Genomic DNA, 15,459 nt, shown 5'->3' with positions numbered 1-15,459 from the left:
GTGCTCAGGGAGCTGCTTCTAGAGGGAGGTGTGCCTCATGCCACCCCACCCCCTAAAAGATTTCTCTTTCTCACCTGTAGGCCGTGGATTACCCCACTCCACCACTCTCCCAATAATACATTTTCTGTTGTAGCTGTGGGCATTGGAGTCTTTTGTGAGGACGCTCAGTGTCCCGTGAGTCAGTGACTGTCCCTTCACTGAGTCTTGTGCTTTCCCTAGTATTCGACCCACCTGCACCTTGCTGAGGACTGTATGAAGCATTACCAAGGCACCGTGGACAAGCTCTGTCGTGTGGAGCAGGTAGGGCTGTCTTCCTTTCCTTTTTGCTTGGCAGAACTCCTGCCCTGCAGTGTGATTGTGATTCACCCCACAGTGTTAACCTCTGACCTCAAACATCTTGCAGAACCATAGGATCTAGAGAAGGAGAGCCTATGAGCCCGGCTGTCTCAGCTGTGGAGCCATATTGGCTCCACTCTGGCGGGTAGGGCCTAGATGCATCTGGAGTGCTGTGCCATTTGGATTTTGCATGCCTGGCTCTTTCCAAAGGCTCTGCTTTTCCTAGAATGGCAGAAGACAGTCCTGAGGAGTTGTGAGCCTGGCGGGGCCAGCTCATGTTTGTGTTCTCCTGCGTCCTGGTTCCGCTATGATGAGACCAGTTTGGGAGCCTGGGGTGCCAATGCTGCAGCAGGGCCTGAGTCCTCTCTAAACGTTGCTAGTCACAGGCCTGGGGGTTGAGTTTAGACAGACTTCTGCCATTGCTGGTGTGTTTGGTGTCCTCTGCATCCTTTTCCCTACCGGCTAACTCAGCACAGACATCAATTTCTCCTGTGTAGAGTACCCAAACCAGAAACGTGGCAAAGCCACTAAGCTGTGTGACAGCTGTTTTGTCACTGATTTCCAGCCCCTTGGTTAGTGGTCTCAGCTCAGATCCACTCCTCACAAAGACCAACAGCCCTTGTGCTCTGAGCCATTCTCCTAGCCCTGTGCCAGCTTCTATTTCCAGCCACTGGGTTAGCGGTCTCAGCTCAGATCCAGGTCTCACATAGACCAACAGCCCTGAACTCTGAGCCATTCTCCTAGCCTGTCAGCTTCTAAGGAAGGAAGAGGACACTGGAAGATTTGAAGTGCCAGACTTGGTGGCATAGGCCTCTAACCACAGCTGCCTAGGAGGCTGAGCCAAGAGGAGCATAGGTTTCAGGGCAGCCTGGACAGTTTAGTGAGACCACCCCCACCAAAGCCATTCTGAAGGCTTAGCTGAGAGTCTCATTTTATAGAAAAACATCATCTCGTGCTCAGTGTGGGGCTGAGATCATCCTCTTGGCTCGGTGTGAGAGGCGCAGTATAGGTTTGCATGCCCTGTCCAGTAGTGTTGACTGGGTTAGAAGGGAAGCAACCCTCCCTCCAACTGCACCCATTTCTCAGGCAGTCTCCACAAACGCATCCCCTCCCCAAGAGCTCAGCCATCCAGAAAGCAAATTATAGCTCGTCAGTAAGAAACAAGTTCAGGCCAGGGTTACACAAAGAAATCCTGTCTTGAAAAATCAAAAAAAAGGGGGAAAGAAAGAAAGAAAAAATAAAAAAGCAAGTCCAGATTAACTTTGGGAGCACAATTTTTTTGAAGTACTTAAAAATATTAAGAAGTATTAAGCTGGTTATGGTTAATAACCATATGGTTAATAACCAGTGGTGCATACTTGAAATCCTAGTACTCAGGAGGCAGAGGCAGGTGGATCTCTATGGGCTTGAGGCCAGTCTAGTCTACATGCATTCTAGGACAGCCAGAGCTATATATAGTGAGACCCTGTCTCTAAAAACTAAAAAAAAAAAAAAAAAAAAAAAAAAAAAAAAAAAAAGGGCCGGGTGGTGGCGGCAATGCATGCCTTTAGTCCCAGCACTCAGAAGGCAGAGGTAGGTGGATCTCTGTGAGTTCAAGGCCAGCCTGGTCTACAAGAGCTAGTTCCAGGACAGCCAGGGCTACACTGAGAAACCCTATCTCAAAAAACAAAAAAGCAAAGGCAAAATTTGGTAACGGCTCAGTGGTTAAGAGCATTACCTGCTCTTCTAAAGGTGCTAAATTCAATTCCCAGCAACCACATGGTGACTCACAACCATCTGTAATGAGATCTGGTGCCCTCTTCTAGCCTGCAGACATACATGCAGACGGAACACTGTATACTTAATAAATAAATTTTTAAAAAATAAAAAAAGATTGAATTAGTTGCGAGTTGCGTTTCCCTGAGCTTAGAGAATATGCCTAGGACTGGCAGAATGGCCCAGCAGATAGAAGTGCTTACTGCCAGCCTGGCAGCCTGAGTTCAGTCCCTGGAACCGAGGTGATGGAAGGAGAATGAACCTCACAAGCTGTCCTCTGACCTCCACTGTGCACCATGGCACTCACACTAACATGACACATAAACGTGTGTGTGTGTGAGTGAGTGTGAGTGTGTATGAGTGAGTGTGTGTGTTGTGTGTGCATGTGTGTATATGAGTGTGTGTGTCTGTGAGCATGTGTGTGTGAGCATATTTATGAGCATGTGTGAGTGTGTGTGTGTGAGAGTGTGTGTTGTGTGAGTGTGTGTGTGTGTGTGTTTAAAAACGAGACTGGGTATGGTTCACACTTTTAATCTCAGCATTAAGGAAGGAGAGGCAGGAGGATTTCTTGAGTTCAAGACAAGCCTGGGCTAGATAGTAGTCCCAGTTCAGCCAGAGTTACGTGGTGAGACCCAATCTGCTTTCTTCCTGCTGAGCACTGGTGAGAGGCCAGAGAGAGGAGTCCTGTCTTCCTCAGACCACACCTGAATGTGAGGTCACCGTTTGTGTAAACTCCTGGGGTCCTGAGAGGAAAAGGAGCCCCCGGTACCATCCTGGCTACCGAGCATGCTGTGGCTATGTAAGAACAGGAACGGGTGCTCCTGTTGCTCCTCACACTCGGGCTGTGAGTGGCACCGGTGCCTGTGCCCATTCCAGCCTTTCCGTCTGTTTCCCATAACCCTTTCTGTCCTCCCAGCATTGGGAGTCCTTCCCTCATTTTTCTCCTCGCCTTGAAAAGCTGGATGAAGATGAAAACCGGGGTGAAACTCATGACTCAGCGTGCTCTTCTGTGCCAGGAGTCGGGCTGTAGAATCCAGCCATGTAGCGGCACCTTGAGATGTCAGTTTCCGTGGGTGGGAAACGAGCCCTAATCCCTCACAGGGTCAGGTGTCTATCAGGTTTAGGTCCCCTGGCGTCCCCTTGCAGGAAACAGCACACTTTTACTCCAGTGTGACCAGTTCCCAAGCCTGCTCTCTCAGGGCTCCTGTGCACAGCCATCCTGGCTTCTGCCAGCCCGTTGCTGGAGGATCCCTGCACACAGCCTGCCCCAGCCACACCACAGTTGGCATTTATAGATGACAAACTTTCTGAGAATCACCACTTGCCCAGACTGTCACCAGAAATAGGGCCAGCTAGGTGTGTTTTCTCCAGGACCTGGCGATGGGCACAGATGCCGAGGGGGAGAAAATCAAGGACCCCATGAGAGCCATTGTCCCCATCCTTCTGGATGCGAACGTCAGCACTTATGACAAAATCCGCATCATCCTCCTCTACATCTTCCTGAAGAACGGTAGGAGCGGGAGGAAGAGGCACCCTGGGCGGGGAGAACGGGCGGGGGAACTGCAGTGGGACCAGGTCAGGAGCATCACAGACTGAGCCTGCTCAGCAGCCTGATGCACAAGAAGCAGGTGACACAGACAGAGCCGTCTGACTTGTCCTGACAGTTTGCTAGCGCTCAGTCTGCCAGGTGTTTCCAGGTGGCCTCTCATTAGTAGTTGAGACCTTCCTGTAACACCTGGTATTCAAGTCTGCAATCCTTTGTGAGGTAGAGGCAGGGGTATCAGGAGTTCAAGGGCAGCCTAGGCGGCAAGAGACCCTATCTAAAACAGTTGTTCACCCATGCCATTGTACAAAAAATGGGTAATGAGGCTTTCTTGCCTCGTGTGACTTTGGTCAGGGTGAAAGTGAGGAAGGACTGCTGGGAAGGCAAGTGGATGGGAACAGACGGAGGGGGGAGCCGATCCCCAAGTCATCACAGGGGCTGAAGTAGGGTGCAAGCTTATTTTGAGCCTACCGTAGATATGGCTGGCAGAGCACTGCCTGGAACTCTGAGAAGGAGAAGGGAAGCCATTGGGTGGAACGGCAGGGCTAGGTGTGTGACAGGAGTCTTGTTTTTCAGGCATCACTGAGGAGAACCTAAACAAACTCATCCAGCATGCCCAGATCCCCCCGGAGGACAGTGAGATCATCACCAACATGGCTCACCTTGGTGTGCCCATCGTCACGGACGTAAGGACCAGTTTGTAGGCAGGGAGGTTGTGGGAGGTTGGCATATTGTAATGCAGAGAGGATTCTCTACATTCATGATTGACAGCCCCCACGATGTGGCCGTGTACCACCTTAGCACCAAGAAAGGGGAAAAAGGGAGAGGGAGGGGGAAGACGGAAGAGAGAATAGGAAGACAGAATCAGAGATGAGGGCAGAAAGGACAATGGATTCAAAGTCAGGAACTAGACGTGTGTCCGGGAGTCACACGATCTCTAAACTGAGCCATCTCTGAACTCATCTGAAATGGGCCACCCAGTTTCCCGTCACAGCTCATGTGACCTTGCCTCATCACCCCCTGTGAGGGTGGCAGCATCACCTGATCAGGTGAGCCCGTTGCTCACACTAGCCTGTGTCAGTGAGGTGACTGAGAGTGACATCAGGCAGAAGGTTCAGAAGGTAGGCACCCACTGTGTATCTCCCCCTGGAGGCAGACAACTCATGGAGCAGGGCTGGCAAAACCAACTGGGATCTTAAGAGGGACTGGGTTCACCTGACAGTGACTGCAGCTGGCAGGTGTCTTTATAACTTGGGTCACAAAGGCTTAAAACAGTGGAACTGATTCACCTAGAGCAGTCATGCTGCTGGCACGAAGTGGAAACCCAAGTCATGCCCAACTAGTGTGTTCTCATTAATAGACAGCTAATTTTGTTTTGTTTTGCTTTTTAAGACAGGGTTTCTCTGTGTAGCCCTGGCTGTACTGAAACTTGCTCTGTAGACCAGGCTGGCCTCGAACTCACAAAGATCCACCTGCCTCTGCCTCCCAAATGCTGGGATTAAAGGCATGCACCACTACCACCAAACTAGCAAATTATTTTTAACTACATTTTTGTTTGTTTGTTTGTTTGTTTGTTTGTTTTGAGACAGAGTCTCACTCTGTAGCCCAGGACTGGACTTGAATTCATAATAATACCCTGACTTCGGCCTCCCAGTGTTGGGATTCCAGGTGTGAGTCACCATGCCAGTGTGGATTTTTAAGATGTTTTTGGTCACAGCATTTACATGTTTGAACTCCTGCTTTAGTCACTGTTTTGTTGCTGTGAAGAGACGCCATGATCAAGGCAACTCATGAAAGAGAGCATTCAAGTGGAAGCTGGCTTACAATTTCAGAGGTTTAGTGCATTGTCATCATAGCAGGGACCAAGGCGGCAGGCATGCCTGGTGCTGGAGAAGTAGCTGACTCAGGGGCTGAGTTAGAGGAGGGCTCTGGCATGGAATCTTGAGACCGCAAAGGCTACAGTCAGTGACACACACACTTCCTCCAACAAGGCAATAACTCGTAATCCTTCTAAGTTTTTCAAATAGCGACACTCCCTGGTACCTAAGCATTCAAATATATGACCGTTCTGATTCAGACCACCACAGCCCCATTTGCCGCTCTTCATGGTTAAAGGTCCATGCTTTGAGCTGGGCATGGTGGCTTTAATACCTCATCCTTAATCCCAGCACTTGGGAGGCAGAGGCAGGCAGATCTCTGTGAGTTCGAGGCCAGGTCTACAAAGTGAGTTCCAGGATAGCCAGAGCTGTTTCACAGAGAACCCCTGTGTTACTAAACAAAACAGTAGAACACCAACAACAAAATAGAAGCACATTTTCTCAAGTACCCCTTGTTTTCAGAGTTTCTTAAAGAGGTTCATCTTGGGGGCTACACTAGGCAGAGCCTCTCCTTTAATTCTCATTGCCAATGCTAATTCTGAAGAGGGTCCTTGAAGGAATTTCCAGAGGTCACTGAGCCCCAGATGGTTCTGGCTGGATCCTGACCGATGAATGTGTGCTTGCTTTCAGTCCACACTACGCCGCAGAAGCAAGCCGGAGCGGAAGGAGCGCATCAGTGAGCAGACCTACCAGCTCTCACGATGGACCCCGGTCATTAAGGACATCATGGAGGTCAGTTGGAGTATAGCAGCAGGAGCCAGGGCTGCTCTTCAGGTGGTCCAGGTTCCAGCACCCCTGTTCTCGGGTAGCAGTGACATCCTGTCATTTAGTTCCTATAGGGTGAGTACCCAGACCTCAGGGCTCTGTCAGTCCCCCCAAGCAGCCAGCTCTGAGGACTCATCAGCATCCATGAGACTGCATCACTGTTGCCGTGGTGAAACACACTCCTGCACTCAGGAGGCAGAGGCAGGGGCTCTGTGTGAGTTCAAGACCAGCCTGGTGTATAGAGTGAGTTCTAGACATCCAGGACCATTGCATAGAGAAACCCTGTCTCAAAACACAAACAAAAAACAAAAAAATGGGGCTGGAGAGATGGCTCAGAGGTTAAGAGCATTGCCTGCTCTTCCAAAGGTCCTGAGTTCAATTCCCAGCAACCACATGGTGGCTCACAACCATCTATAATGGGGTCTGGTGCCCTCTTCTGTACTGCAGGCATACACACAGACAGAATGTTGTATACATAATAAATTAATTAATTAATTTAAAAAAAAAAGAAACACCATGATAAGAGTAACTTGGCAAGGGAGGGGTTTATTTGCTTTTGCTTTATCGTTGTTCATCATCAAAGGCGTTCAGGACAGGAACTCAAAACAGGCAGGAACCTGGAGGCAGGAGCTGATGCAGAGGCCATGGAGGGGTGCCGCTTACTGCCTTGCTTCTCATGGCTTGCTCAGCCTACTTTCTTACAGCACCCAGGAATGTCAGCCCAGGGATGGCCTCACCCACAGAAATCTGTCCCTTCCTACATCAATCACTAATTAAGAAAATGCCCTATCAACTTGCCTACAACCTGATCTTAAGGAGGCATTTTCTCAATTAGGGTTCCCTCCTCTCCTGTCAGGAAAAGCTAACCAGGAAAGACTGACACATGGAGACCTCAGGATCCATTTGCCCGCTGTTGCAGTCTCGGGGGAATAGTCCCATGCTGTAAGGTGCCTCGGGTACAGTACCCGAAAGGGCCAGGCTAAGTCAGCATGCCAAGTCAAATGAGGAACGAGCACACACTCTGCTAGGGACACCTCAGGCAGCTGTGGGAAGGCCTCAGCAGGAGGCTACAACCTTCATACCTTCCCCTGCCAGCAGACACAGCTGGGCTCTGTGCCTCCAACTGGTCCCTTGGAATACCCTTGTCCTTATCTCCACTTCCCACATCCTGCTTCCTCCTTCTCTACAAGATCTCACATGGTCTCCAGCCCCCATATGTCTGACCCTCTGACATCACAGAGCCTGTTGCGTTCCCAATCCCCAGACTCTGGTCAGCAATACTATTTACGTATATCCTTGCTGCCCGGTTGCAGGCCCTCTTTTGTGTTTGAGATTGGGTCTCAAGCCCAGGCTAACCATGAACTTAGGATGTAGCCAAGGATGACCATGCACTTCTGATCTTCCTGCTTTAGTGCCAAAGTGCAGGATTAAAGGCATACACCACTATGTCCAGTTTATGCAGTGCCAGGGATCAACCGGGGCAAATACTCTACCAACTGAACCACAACCCCTAGGGTTCTCTTCTCTTCTCTTCTCTTCTCTTCTCTTCTCTTCTCTTCTCTTCTCTTCTCTTCTCTCCTCTCTCTCTCTGTCTCTCTCTCTCTCTGTCTCTGTCTCTCTCTCTCTCTCTCTCTCTCTCTCTTTCTTTCTTTCTTTCTTTCTTTCTCAAACAGAGTTTCCCTGTGGCACTCTGGCTGTCCTGGAGCTCACTATGTAGACTGGACTTATTTGAACTCAGAGATTCTGAGTTCTTCTGCCTCTCGAGTGCTGGGACTAAAGGTGTATGCCCCTACCCCCCAGCCCACCCAGGGTTTATCTTCTAATGGGATGATTCTGTCACTCTGTGCCCTATGTCCATGGTACGGAGAGCCTCACACTAAGCTGGGGCACCATGTTTGTTGGCTGTGAAGGGATGCAAGGCAGTGGGCTGTGCCACAGCTCTTGTGCTGTGACTCCCAACCCTCGCCCTCACAGCGGGAGCCCTGCAGAGTCCTATGCCAGGAGGTGTTTGAGGTTGGAGGAGACAGTCTGCTCAACTTCTTCACTTGATAGGCAAATAAAAGGGAGGCTAGAGAATAGGCCTGTCTCGTCTGCCTGAGTTGGTTCAGGAATTATATCCTAGGAGTGCATTTATGTAGGGTGAGTCAGGGTCCTATTTTTAAAACCCGCAAACCAAAAGGATAGGTGGCTGTGAAACACCCAGGAACCAAGTGCCTGTCTCTGGTGCTGGGACTGAGGAAGCAGCTCACTAGTGCATCGCCCCTGTTTCTCTGTCCCTCCACACCTGCTCTCTAAGGAGGTCTGTGTAGGCTTCTCAGCTCCTAAGAGGGGTATGGATTTCCAAGTGGCAGGAGATAGCAGGGATCCGCCCACCAGACAATTGACCCCTTGACAAACTGCAGGGGAGGCTCTCCCTAAACCCGCTTGTCACCAGGCTGACAGCACATGCCGGGTTTAGTGGACTCAGTGGCGTATACACTGGAGTCCATTGCACGGATGAGGGAAAATGGGTGCTTTGTCATGTTGGACAGTTGGGGTAGCCCGCAGGGCCAGGAGTCTAGCAAGTGCCATCGCCCCTGGCCTGTGCTGGCCCCTAGTAGCTGCAGCAGGCATGGGGAAGGCCTGCTGCAGATGTGGACATTGCCTGACTTTTCCTTCACATCCTCTTGCCTTCGCTCCTGTCAGCCTCTTTAAACAGTGACCTCTGTCCTCTCCTCTCCAGGACACTATTGAAGACAAACTGGATACAAAGCACTACCCGTACATCTCGACCCGCTCCTCTGCTTCCTTCAGCACCACGGCTGTCAGGTGGGTAGATGTGGGGAAAGCAGGGGGCACTGTGAGTCTGTGTGATCTGACTGTGACTGGCATGTGCCATCAGGACCCTCCCACATCACCCATGATGGTCAGGGTACAGCAGGCCCAGGCTCACAGCAGGCCATACCGTCCTCCCTTTGGCTCCCAGCCCTGCAAGAACTCACCCCCTTCTTCTTTCGTGCACCCTGTCTGTCTCCGCCACTACCTCCTTGTTCATCCTTGAACATGCCAGGCCTACTGCATTTACCCCCACCCCATCTGCAGCCAGATAAACTACGCAGCCCCCCTTTGTTCTGTAGGTCTTCATTTATTAATGTTCCTCTTTGATCTTCCCTAAGCATCTGTTTAATCATGAGACCCCAGTGTTCCCAGCCATTATGTTCATGCAGCCTGGTGTGGGAACGACCCAGGTGCCTGCCAGCTGACAGGTGTTAGACAGTGACTCCCAGGAACTGGAGCTGAGCCGGGGGCCTGGAGAGCAGCCGAGGCTGCAGATGTGGCCGCCAGCTGTGCCTCCCAGGGTCGGCACTCCTCCAGCCCTTGTTCAGTTTCCTTTGGGTTTTGTTTGTTTGTTTGTTTTGTTTTGTTGGTTTTTGAGACAGGGTCTCTCTGTGTAGCCCTATCTGTCCTGGAACTTGCTCTGTAGACCAGGCTGGCCTGGAACTCTCTGAGATCTGCCTTCCTCTCCCCCCACCCCCGCCCCCCGTGCGCCCCTGTGAGCAGCAGCACTGTAGAGTAGGAGCACTGTCCCTTTTCTCCGGTTGTCTCTGGCTTTTCTTCTTTCCATCTTCACTCCTGCCCGTAGCCTGGGGCTGGGCCAGAGGTCTGCAGTGTCTCCTGCGGCACTGGCATGTCATCTGATAGCAGCAAAGTTGAAAAGGCCACTTCCCATGTGGAATAGACTACAGCCACCGAGTTCTGTCCTGGCTAGGCGGCTGTGCGGAAGAGAGCAATAGTGCCCAAGTGCTTCCAGGATTGCCGTGAGGGAGGGAGCCTGGACAACCCGTCTCCCCTGTGCCAGAGTCCAGGTCTCTACTGAGGAAGTTAGGGACAGGGGAGGCCTGCTAGAGAAGAGCTGTGCTGCTCAGGCCGTGTGCCTTCTCCCTCCCTGGTAAGGCCTGAGCAGTGCTCTGTGGCCGTTCTGTCCCATGGCACTCAGCGGTTCCCATCCTGCTATAGTCTAACTTCTTGGAGGGCAAGTGCTGTCTTTCCCTGGGGGTACAGTACCAGGAAGCCTGGCACAAACAAGGCCTCATTAGCACATTTGCTTGCGGTCAGTGTGCCAACCTGATGGGGCTCTCTGCCTCCCCTTCCATGCCGCTTAGTGCTGCAGAGTCTCAGGCAAGCTCAGGACCAGGCCTGATCTGAAAGAGACATCTGGATGAGAGCCACATAGGCACAGCTGCTGAGATGAGCCGGTGCGGTACCTCGGTGTTTCTGAGAGAGTGACGGTCATGGCTCGGGCACCTGCAGTACACCTCAGCTCGCCAGCACGGACAAGTCACCTGTAACTGCTCTCTCTCCCTCAGCGCCCGCTACGGACACTGGCACAAGAATAAGGCCCCCGGGGAATACCGAAGTGGCCCCCGCCTCATTATTTTCATCCTTGGAGGCGTGAGCCTGAATGAGATGCGCTGCGCTTATGAAGTGACCCAGGCCAACGGCAAATGGGAAGTGCTGATAGGTGAGCAGGGCATGCATGCTGCAGGAGTTGCTGCCCCACTGCGCTGCCACTCCATCCCATGCTTTGTGTCGCATTCTGTCCTCGTCCTCCCTCACCACAGCAAGCCTTAGCCCTGGATGAGAGTTTGTGACTGGCAGAAGCTAGGGATCTCTGCCCTACTGTGTCTCTTGCTGAAAGACAGCGTCTTGGGATGGAAAGAGTTTGGTCATAGTCTCAAATCTGTACACTGGCACTGCCAAGTGGAGTCACCTTGAGCAAGAGCGGACCTCTCCAAAGCCATACTGTTCAGGGTTTGTAGCAGCTACTTGCAGCCTAGAGCAGGGCTGAGAGGGGAGTTGCATATTTCCAAGGCCTTGAACCACGCCTGTCCTGCTCTACCCCTCGGCTGGAGAGAATGTGTCCATAGATACTGCTGAAGCCCACTGGCCTGGTAGCTGTCATAAGGATTCCTTAGCCAGTCCCTACTACCTTCCGGTCTGCCACACCCTGCTTCCTGTTCACTTCCCAGAGAGCAGAAGCAGCTCGTAGAAGCTGGTCTATTGCAGCAGGAGGCTCTTCCTGCTTGTCTCCAGGGTCATCTGTAGCCTCTAAGGCTGGCAGACGATTGAGGGAGAGAAATCTGGGTTCTTCCAGATGCCTTCCTTTCGACCCCAGGTTGTTAGTTGTGCCACCAGTTGTGAGATTGCTGTCACAGACGCTGCCCCGTTTGGGCTCACCCTCTGTGGGAGCACTTGTGGGTACAGTGCAAGGCCAGAGACTGTGGGTGTAGGAGTATGCTGGGCACCCTGTGGAAATGATCCTCTTTAGGGCCCTGGAGTGCCACGTGGGCCATCTGCATATGTACTGCTGGAAAGGAGGTCCTTACGTGCCCAGCCAGCAAGGCTCCCTCAGCTCAGTCATCTTAACCAGTGGCACTTCCGTTTATCCGATTTGGATGACCAACTCACAGTACCTCCAAGCTGTCCAAGCAGGCAGGCTCCTTAGAGCAGTGCCATAGCTGCTTCTGGGTTTACCAAGACAGGCATGAAAGGGTCCTTCCCTTCACACAGCTGGGGTGGGGGGAGACTGTACACCCTGTCCCTGCTCTCCAAGGCATCCATGATCCAGTTTTCATGCCTGTTTTCTGTCTGTGACATAGGTCCCATGCGTGTTCCCTGCTCACTGCTTGCGTGTGTTGCATGAATGTGTTAGAGGACCTGAGCTCAGAGCAGCTCTCCTGGACAGCATCTGTCTCAGCCAGGCTGTGGGTGTGGACTTTCCTTTTCTCCTTTGGACCTTCCTTAAGGTTCCTTGTGCAGGGGGAGGGTGGAGACCCGGGGACAGAGAGCTGCCCGTGTGGGTTCATGGAGGGGCTTCCCGCAGACAGCCACCCTTCACCGTGTGGCCTCGTGTGCTTCACGCATGCCAATACCGTGCTGCCTGCATGCGTGCACGCTTGTGTGCATGTGCCCGTGCATGCTTCGCCTCTCGACGCCTCTCTGGCTGCGGGCGCTGGGGCCTCTGTTGGCATGTCCAGGGGTGCCTCTGTTCAGCTGGCCTCTATTCTCCCACAGGTTCTACTCACATTCTCACTCCCACCAAATTCCTCATGGACCTGAGACACCCCGACTTCAGGGAGTCCTCTAGGGTATCTTTTGAGGATCAGGCTCCAACAGTGGAGTGAGAGCAGAGACAAAGTAAAAGCGGCTTATTCCAGAAAGAAACTCTTCCGCTCTGAAGGGCTTTCTTTGTTTTCCCGCCACTCGTTCTTTCTTTTTCTCTTTTTTCTTTTCATTTCTATGATTTTTCTTTTTTCCAAGAAAATGCTTGCAGTTCTTAACGCCGATTGAAAATGTGTCCAGCCTTCACGCCCTGGGCTCCGCCTGCCCGCTCTCTGCAGCCGTGGGTGAGCGCTGCATAGGCAGCTGCCGGCCACTGGGGTGAAGACAAGGGACTGTAGCTGTGAAACTAAGGAGTTGAGGGATGTCTGAGGCACGGCGCCCAAGCCTGCTGCCCAGGGTGAAATGTAGGCTCCCACAGAGCATGCACGCCTGAGTGAGGCCAGTGACATTCAGGGTGGCCATGTGTACAAGGCCAAACTTGAGAGATGCACATAGCACCTAATGTGAGAAAGGAGCGGCAGGGAGCATCAGAGGGACTCCAGGCCAGTGAAAGACTGAGGAATGAGCACCTTTACCCAGACGAGGCACGGTGAGGGCATGAGTGTGGAGGGATGCCACCCTCCGGGTGCTGTCGGCTTGGCGACACCACTGCTCACGACACTCTGCTTTCTACAGAAAGTGCACTCTTTTATTCCTGGGCAGGCTGTGATCCCAGCTACCCAGCAGGCAGAGGCAGGGCCAGGGCACCTAGGCCACAGAGGGAGTTACAGACCAGCCTGAGCAACTTAACAGGACAATGTCTCAATAGTAAAACTAGTAAACAGTAAAAAGTAAAAAGAGGGCTGGAGAGATGGCTCAGTGGTTAAGGACACATAGTACTCCTGCGGTACTTCTGTCCCCAGTACCCACATTCAGCAGCTCACAGCTACCTGTAACTCCAGGTACAGGGAATCTGATGTCTTTGACCTCTATGGGCACCTGCATGTATGAACACATGCTCACACACTTACGCTTAATTAAAATAAAAAGTAAGAAGAGGGCCGGGATGTAGCCTCGTGGTAGACTGCTTGTCTGCCGTGAGTGAGGCGTGGGAGGAAGGAGGGAAGGGGGAAGGGGGAAGAAACTGCTTTTATATCAGTGTCAGATCTTTTAGAGTTGAACAGTCGCGTCTCTCTCTCACTGAGGCCTCTTAGTGAGCTCTAGAGCCCTCAGGAGAAATCCCTTGACACCCTCCAGCTTGTTCCTTGGGAGTACCTTGTCTGTTTGGCCTACCAGACTCTCTTCTTCCACACCCTCCTCCTTAGCCATCCTTAAGTGTGTTGGGAACCTCCTGTGCTAGGAATTCCCCAGTGTTTACACCTGTTTGATCATGGGCCCAAAAATGTCCTTTCACCATAATTGACATGTGACCCCGTGAGACAGCAAGTTGGAATAGCCTGGAAGCAGTAGCAAGAGACCTGGACTGGTAGCCAGGACTGGGCGACCAAGGTGGCCACTCACATTCCCTGGCCGTAGTGAAAGACCCCGGTAGGGACCGTCCCTCAGGCGGAGACCCCGGACCCACAGACCAGGCCGAGACCACGAGTCGGATGCAAACTGCAAGAGGTTTATTAGGTAGACACAGGTACCTGCGGGCGGCAAAGTCTTTCGGAGGACTTGCGCACCTGCAGACTGGGAGGAGGACTTTTTATAGGAAAGAGGGCAGCAAAAAGCAATTTACAGAAGCAGAAGCTTGGTTATCGGAATGAGGCGGGGGGCATGAATGGTTTTCCTCTCCCAGCATGGATGTCTGGCAGCAGACATCCTGCTCTTATCTTATAGATATCCTACTTTGCAGCCATCTTGCTTTGTAGATGTCCTATCTTATAGATATCCTGTTTTCCTCTCACGAGAGCAGGCTAGCTGCTGATCCTGAGAATCTTTCAAGCAAACAGGACGTTCTCCCGGGGAGCCTGCTAGCTACAGGTTCTGAGGAGGGGCTCTGTAGGGTCTTTCAATAGAATACGAACACAGGGATGCTGGGTCAGCGCACCAAGACTCCCTTGAGCCAGGCTAATTCATAGGCCAGATGCAGGCCTCAAGCCACACTCGATCCTCCTACTGAATCTCAGGGCATGGCCCTTCCCAAGTGGGACTATACAGCACCAGAAGCTGGCTTGCTTAGTGTGGTTTTCCTGTTGAAACAAGAAGCAGTAGGCTACTCCATGTATCCCTGTTTCCTCAGTAGAGGGGTGTCATCTCCAGGACAATAGTTATGAGCCAAGAAAATTGAGTTGGCCATGGCCCTGGACCTCCACTCCTTCCCTGTGCATTTCCCTTGGAAGCAGGTCAATAGGACACAGAGCAGAAAACTGCACTTCTGTCAGCCTAAACCTCAGGCACCAGGGTCTTTAGTTCAAGGCAGAGTGTGTCTAAAGCTAAATAAATAAGCAAGGTATGGTGTCACATAACTTTAATCCTAGCACTTTGATGCATGAGTTGGTCATTTGAATAGGCCTCAACTTCATCTTTGGAGGCCATGCTGAATTTCATACTCACCAGTTGTGGACTGAGAGAGCAGAAGGCCAACATAGCCAGCCTCTTGGGGACCAACCTGCGGCTCATGGCTCGTCTCACCCACTTTGCAGTATTGATGGCACCAAGCTCCATCTGCAGGACTGAAACGTTCAGCTTGTCAGATGTCAGGAACTGGCTTTGTATGACCTGGCTCTCCAAGGTTGTTCTCCACTTGGGTTCTTCTTTAAAGACAAGCAATGTCCAATGGTTAGGAATATGATAGCATCAGAAAATTCTAGAGCATAGGTTCCTGACCTTTCTCTGACCTTCCTGAATGTCTGAATGCACATGTGAGAAGTGGGGAAACACTTTGGAATAGGCCTGATCAAAGCAGCCTTCCAGGTTCGTGGACTAGCGTCCAGGATGGCGAGCAGGGCACTCTCTGGCCAGTATGCTCCCTGTTGACTAAAGGAAACCCAGAGCCGGACTGCATGGAGTGGAGATCTGGGAGACCCTCCTTCTGATACTGGCTCCTGCTGCCTCAGGGCTCCTAGGAAGTCTGGCAAGCTCACTGAAGCCAGCGTG

The 15,459-nt window shown here is 51.9% G+C and overlaps 1 protein-coding gene across 2 annotated transcripts in view; it reads left to right on the top strand.

Annotated features, from left to right (window-relative positions):
* Nucleotides 1-15,459, top strand: part of Stxbp1 (syntaxin binding protein 1) — a 61,602-nt gene that overhangs the window by 43,347 nt on the left and 2,796 nt on the right. The window contains exons 13-19 of one of the 2 annotated variants that reach the window (XM_057754487.1): nt 220-300; nt 3,463-3,601; nt 4,211-4,320; nt 6,142-6,243; nt 8,999-9,084; nt 10,623-10,777; nt 12,331-12,453. In XM_057754487.1, the coding sequence (XP_057610470.1) occupies nt 220-300; nt 3,463-3,601; nt 4,211-4,320; nt 6,142-6,243; nt 8,999-9,084; nt 10,623-10,777; nt 12,331-12,440 (783 nt within the window). In that variant the 3' untranslated portion in view covers nt 12,441-12,453. The remainder of the gene's footprint in view (nt 1-219; nt 301-3,462; nt 3,602-4,210; nt 4,321-6,141; nt 6,244-8,998; nt 9,085-10,622; nt 10,778-12,330; nt 12,454-15,459) is intronic. The other variant, XM_057754489.1, reaches the window with a different exon arrangement.

Source organism: Chionomys nivalis, chromosome 22 (assembly GCF_950005125.1).
Source record: "Chionomys nivalis chromosome 22, mChiNiv1.1, whole genome shotgun sequence".
NCBI lineage: Eukaryota > Metazoa > Chordata > Mammalia > Rodentia > Cricetidae > Chionomys > Chionomys nivalis.
The sequence above is the reverse complement of the archived record's forward strand: the minus strand, read 5'-3'. Positions and strand labels throughout refer to the sequence as shown.